This window comes from Pezoporus flaviventris, unplaced genomic scaffold (assembly GCF_033815535.1).
Source record: "Pezoporus flaviventris isolate CSIRO_AGI_PZ_B2104156 unplaced genomic scaffold, CSIRO_AGI_Pfla_v1 ptg000100l, whole genome shotgun sequence".
NCBI classification, from domain to species: domain Eukaryota; kingdom Metazoa; phylum Chordata; class Aves; order Psittaciformes; family Psittacidae; genus Pezoporus; species Pezoporus flaviventris.
In genome coordinates, this window is record NW_026892648.1 from 3,983,428 (window position 1) to 3,989,427 (window position 6,000).

At 58.7% G+C, this 6,000-nt stretch overlaps 1 protein-coding gene across 1 annotated transcript; it reads left to right on the forward strand.

Annotated features, from left to right (window-relative positions):
- Positions 1-2,087: 2,087 nt before the first annotated feature.
- LOC133281528 (B-cell differentiation antigen CD72-like) lies at positions 2,088-4,206 on the forward strand. Its single transcript, XM_061477183.1, has 4 exons — positions 2,088-2,296; positions 2,417-2,521; positions 3,342-3,656; positions 3,785-4,206. Exons 1-4 carry the CDS (start codon positions 2,152-2,154, stop codon positions 4,204-4,206), a joined length of 987 nt encoding a protein of 328 aa, XP_061333167.1. The 5' UTR covers positions 2,088-2,151.
- The last annotated feature ends 1,794 nt before the right edge of the window (positions 4,207-6,000 follow it).

A 6,000-nucleotide genomic window follows, 5' to 3' on the forward strand; every position in this document is an offset into this window, starting at 1 on the left:
CCCTCGATCATGAGTCCATCTCTGTGTTGCACCTCTGCTCTGATGGCCTGAAGTGCCATGGGCCCACCAGGCTTAAAATAATTCACTGTCCCCTTAAGCAGTTTCTGCAGCTTGTTGCTGGGGACTCCATACAGCTGCCTTCCATCTCCGATGCTTCCAAAGCACTGGGGGGGCCCAGTGGACTAGATACTTGCCCATACTGTCCCACATGCTCTGCCACTCATGACTCTCCAGCCTTGGGGAAAACCTCTTGGTCCCCCTATATTGTCGTCTAATCCCAGACAAGACCCAAACCTGACTCTGCTTAACTTTTGAGATCAGACAAAATGGCTGTGGGTAGAACACAGTCTGTGTGTGTGCCAACATGCTGATCCCCATCACAGTCAGCAGGCAGGTCCCAAGGATACCCAAAGGCCATTCAGTGCCTTCAGAACTCTCAGTTGATGCTGCTGTACTTGTCACTGGGGCTGGTGTAGCTGCTGTGCTTGCCGGCTCTCCCACCGCCGGCTTCTCTTTTCCTGAGTCCAGCTCTTCCTCCTCTGCCTTGCTGGGAAATGCTGCGTGGTCTCCTGCATCCTCCTGGGGCTCGGCGGGTGGCTTCCGGGGAATGCTCTCGGCCGTCGCGGGGCTCGGCTCTTCCGCGGGGCTCGGCTCCTCCGCGGGGCTGGGCTCCTCCGCGGGGCTCGGCTCCTCCGCCGCCTTCTCCCGCTGCTCGGCAGCCGCCTCCTTCCTCTCCTCGACCGCCCCGACCTCCTCCACCGGCAGCCGTCCCCTGGCGGCCTCCGGCCCCGCTCCCGCCGCCGCTTGGTCCCCGGGGCCGCTCTCCCGGGCCGCTTCAGCAGCCGCCGGCTCCCGGGACCGCTCCCTCTCGGCTCCCCGCAGCCTCACGAAGATGGAGAGTAGGGTGAGGGCCAGGGCGGTGAAGAGCAGCCGGACGGCCAGGTACAAGTCCACGGCCACGTCCGTCCCGCCCTGCTGCTGGAGCCCGCCCGTATTACAAGCCATTGCCATAAAGCACAGCGAGACAAGAACCTTAGCCCAGGCCCCACACTTGATAAACACTAACACAGCGAATACCGGCTCTAAGTAAGTTACAACTGTCTGAAGCTGTGAGATCAACAAGAACAACTTTGAGAGCCAATAAATCAGCATTGTGACGAGTGACTATTAATCCAGTCAGATCTGTCGTTATCTCAACCCTTCGTGCCCCACGTTGGGCGCCAAAAAGAACTGTCGTGGTTTAAACCCAGTCAGGTAACTCGTTCACTCACTTTCCCCCCTTTCTTACCCTCCCCCTGCTCCCGGAGGGACGGAGAGGAGAATCGAAAAGAATGCAACTCCCACGAGTTGAGATAAGAACAGTTTAGTAACTAAGGTATAACACAAATCACTACTGCTACCACCAATGATAATAATGATAAAGGAAATAACAAGGGAACAGAATACAACACCTCAGCACCAGCCGACCGATAACTTGCCCCCCCCAGCCCTGACCAAGCACCGACCGATACCTCCTCCAACCCTGCAGTCTCCCAGCCCTTCCGGCTAACTCCCAGTTACATCCTGGGCATGACGTGCTGTGGTATGGAATACCTCTTTGGTCAGTTTGGGTCAGGTGTCCTGTCTCTGCTTCCTCCCAGCTTCCCCTCCTCCCTGGCAGAGCATGAGGCTCACAAAGTCCTTGGCCAAACCAAAACATCGCTACCAGCTCTGTTCCCAAGCCGAAAGTCAAAACACTGCACTGCACCAGCTACCAAGGAGGAGAAACATGACTGCTACTGCTGAACCCAGGACACACGTAAACCCCGGAGCAGAATATAGAGAGGGAAAAACACTGTCCTGGAGGGGGCCAGCACCATGTGGAAGCAGGATCTCAGGTTGACTCTCAGTAAGCTGACCCTGGCAGCCCTCCCCAGCACCCCAAACCCAAGCGCAGCACAGTGCAGCCATCCCTGGGGACCCTGAGCAGACTCAGGGTGTGGAAGGGGACAGGATGGTGATGTCAGGGCCAATGGTACGGCACAGGCCCTGAGGTTGGGATTTCCTGCTGCACCTCAGAGCAAACTTACACTTCCGCAGAAACCAGCTGCACTTCTCTCTTACACCCCTGAGAGACCAGGAGCCGCCAGAGCCATCGCGGCAGCAGAGAGCATGGCCCAGAGCGTGGTCTACGCCGACCTGAAGTTCGCAGCATCCCCGCCGCTGGCCGTGCCCTCCTGCCCCGCAGCCCCCGACGAGGACGACAGCCCCTACGAGAACGTGCTGCTGGGGACGGTGCCTGCAGAGCAGAGCCCAGGTCAGAGCCCGGCCACCGACACGAGGATGCTGAGGCGCAGGGTGGGCAGCGGGGGGCGGCAGTGGGACCATGGGTGATGCTGTGCTCACAGCTCAGCTCATCTCATGTCACCTCTTGTAGGGCGATGGCCCCGGCGCTGGCGTGTCCCCATGGGGCCGCTGGCCACCAGCCTGCTGGTGCTGCTGGTGCTGTTGGTGGTGGGCACTGTGGCCCTGGGGACCTGCTGTGAGTCTGGGTGAGGGCTGTGGGGTGGGGGGAGATGAAGGGGAGGATCAGGACTGGGTTTGGGGTTGGTGGGGGGTGTCAGGGCTGAGGGGCGCTGGGGCTGGTGATCCAAGGCTGGCGTTGTTTTTGGCTTGGCCACCCTGAACTTCCTTATCTGCCTGCATTGTTTTCGCCTTGCCTACCACTGCTTCTCACTGCCTATCATAGAATCACAGAATGGTTTGGGTCACAAAGGACATTAACATCACTCAGCTCCGACCCCTGCCTTGCCCAAGACCATGTCACCCAAGGCTCTGTCCAACCTGGCCATGAACACTGTCAGGGATGAACCATTTCCCAGTTCTCTGGGAAACCACTTCCAGCACCCTCACCTCTTCCCACTGCCTTCCCACTGCTTCCCAGTGACTCCCATGGCAACAAATTGCCTTGCAATGCCCCCTGCTGCATCCCATTCCATTCCAATTGCTTGCAACTTTCTTCCCACTGCTTTCTCATCACGTACCCGCTCCCTTCCCATTGCCTCCCACTGCCTCCCACTGCATTCCCAGTTCTTTGCCATTGCTTCCAATTTGCTTCCCACTCTCTTCTCATTGCCTTCCCATTGCTTCGCAATGGCTCCCACCGCCACTCATTGCCTCCCTTCCACTTACCACCATAGACCCTTCCCTTCCCTTCCCGCTGGCACCCCAGGACAGTCTCTGCCCACATCCCGACACTCTCATCCCATGTCCCTCGCCATGGCCGTGGGCGCACGGGTCGGTCGCTGCTGCCCGTGCCCGGGCTGTGCCAGCGCCGTGCCCATCCCTGTGCCTGTGCCCAGACTGGCAGGTCACCCGCAGCCTGCGGGACGCCTCCCGGGAGCACGCGGCCGAGCAGGGCCGCCTGGAGCAGGAGCTGAGCGCCCGGGAGCAGCGCCTGGAGCAGACGCGGCTGGAGCTGGTGAGGGCCAGAGCGGAGCTGGGGCGTGCGTGGTGGGACGGCAACAGGAGCCGAGCGGAGCTGGAGCTGCGGGACGCGGAGCTGGGGCGCGCCAGGCAGGAGCTGGCCGAGCTGCACAGGGATGTGCAGCGCCTGCAGGGAGAGCTCAACAGCAGCCAGAGCACCGTGGCCAGCCTGCGCGCCTGCCTGAACACAGGTAGGGCCGTGCTGGGCTGCGGGACGGGCAGGGATGCTGCCGGGGAGACGAGGGGCTGATCCCGGCCAGGACGGGCCCCCCGAGCATCCTTGTGACGGCGAGCGCCTGAGCCGTGCCCCTGTCCCCAGAGTGCTGCCCCTCGGGCTGGGTGCTCTACAGGGGCAAGTGCCTCTTCATCTCCGTGGAGAGCAAGACGTGGAGGGACAGCCGTCAGTACTGCCAAAGGATGTCTGCTCAGCTGCTGGTCCAAGGCGACTGGCCAGCGTGGACAACGCCGGTACAGAGCAGAGGGGCTGCAGCACCCCAGGGCTGGGGGCAATGCTGGGGCGGGCAGATCCAGCAGCAGCAGCGCTGCGGAGGTGCTGGGGGCCACCACCAGACCTGGGGCTCTCGGGCACCCAGTGGGCTCTGGGCAAGGGCAGCCGGTCAACAGCTTCTCTCCCCCCAACTCTTTGAGCAGGGGAATGGCGCCGTGTACTGGGTCGGGGAGAGATACAAAAGTCATCTCGATTCACGTGAGGACAAGTATGGATGGCAATATAAAGAGTAAGTTGTTCCATCTCGGCCACCTGCATCTCTCGCAGCTTCACCAGCCACGGGGAAATGCGGTGGGCACTGCCCTGGCGTCTGTCCTTGACATGTGACTGATGCTTGAACGAGGGCAGTGGCCGGATCCTCCTGGCCAGGCTAAGGGACCCTGAGGCTGCAGCTGTGTGGGGTACAGCATGGTGGCAGCAGGCTGAGAGCATGGTGATGGCACCTCTCACGTGCGCCCTCCCTTCTTGCAACAGAAGTTGGACCTGTCCAGGAATATCCTATGGTAAGATGGAAAGACTCGAATGCTCGAGAATACTGCCATGGATCTGTGAGAAGCTGCCAGATGTGAGGAGCACGTTCAAGACCGTCCCTCCTCTCCCCGCCAAGTGGTAACTCTGGAACACCATCTCCACCATACATCTGAGTGATTGGAGCTCAGGGTGCACAGCAGAGACACCTTTTCCCTCCTGCACAGCCACATCCCTGTGTACTGTTGTCTCCAAAGCTATTGCACTGCAAAGCTATTTTAAAGGTATACGGATTCATAGAATCATAGAATGGTTTGGGTTGGAAAGCACCTTAAGATCATCCAGTTGCAACCGTCTGCCATGGGCAGGGTCACTTCACCCTAGACCTTGTTGCCCAAGGCTCTGTCCAACCTGGCCTTGAACACTGCCAGGGATGGAGCATTCACAACTTCCTGGGGCAAACCATTCCAGTGCCTCACCACCCTTACTACAGTAAAGAACTTCCTTGTGCCTAACCTGACCTTCTCCTGTTTCACTTTTAACCCATTACCCCTTGTCCTATCACTACAGTCCCTAATGAGGAGGCCCTCTCCAGCATCCCTATAGGCCCCCTTCAGATACTGGAAGGCTGCTATGAGGTCTCCACGCAGCTTCTCTTCTCCAGGCTGAGCAGCCCCAACTTGCTCAGCCTGTCTTCATATGGGAGGTGCTCCAGTCCCCTGATCATCCTCGTGGCCTCCTCTGGACTTGTTCCAACAGTTCCATGTTCTTTTTATGTTGAGGACACCAGAACTGCACACAATACTCCAGGTGAGGTCTCACAAGAGCAGAGTAGAGGGGCAGGATCACCTCCTTTGACCTGCTGGTCACGCTCCTTTTGATGCAGCCCAGGATACGGTTGATTTCTGGGCTGCGAGCGCACACTGAAGCCGGCTCATGTTCATTTTCTCAAGGATCAGCACCCCCAAGTCCTCCTCCCCAGGGCTGCTCTGAATCTCTTCTCTGCCCAACCTGTAGCCCTGCTTGGGATTGTTCCAACCCAGGTGTAGGACCTTGCACTTGGCATGGTTAAACTTCATAAGGTTGGCATCAGCCCACCTCACAAGCGTGTCGAGGTCCCTCTGGATGGCATTCCTTCCCTCCAGGGTATCAACCGAACCACACAGCTTGGTGTCATCGGCAAACTTGCTGAGGGCGCACTCAATCCCACTGTCCATGTCAGCGACAAAGATGTTGAACAAGACCGGTCCCAACACTGATCCCCCAGGGACACCACTCGTTACTGGTCTCCAGCCGGACATTGAGCCACTGACCACAACTCTTTGTGTGCGGCCATCCAGCCAGTTCTTTATCCACCGAGTGGTCCATCCATCAAATTGATGTCTCTCCAATTTAGAGACAAGGATGTTGTGTGGGACAGTGTCGAACGCTTTACACAAGTCCAGGTAGATGACATCAACTGCTCTACCCCTGTCCATCAGTTCTGTAGCCCCATCATAGAAGGCCATCAAATTGGTCAGGCAGGATTTCCCCTTAGTGAAGCCCTGCTGCTGGCTGTC

Coding starts and splice junctions, on each gene's coding strand:
- LOC133281528 (XM_061477183.1), top strand. CDS start 2,152: ATGGCCCAGAGCGTGGTCTACGCCGACCTGAAGTTCGCAGCATCCCCG. Junction 2,297..2,416: donor GCCTGCAGAGCAGAGCCCAG/GTCAGAGCCCGG, acceptor CACCTCTTGTAG/GGCGATGGCCCCGGCGCTGG. Junction 3,657..3,784: donor GCGCGCCTGCCTGAACACAG/GTAGGGCCGTGC, acceptor CCCTGTCCCCAG/AGTGCTGCCCCTCGGGCTGG.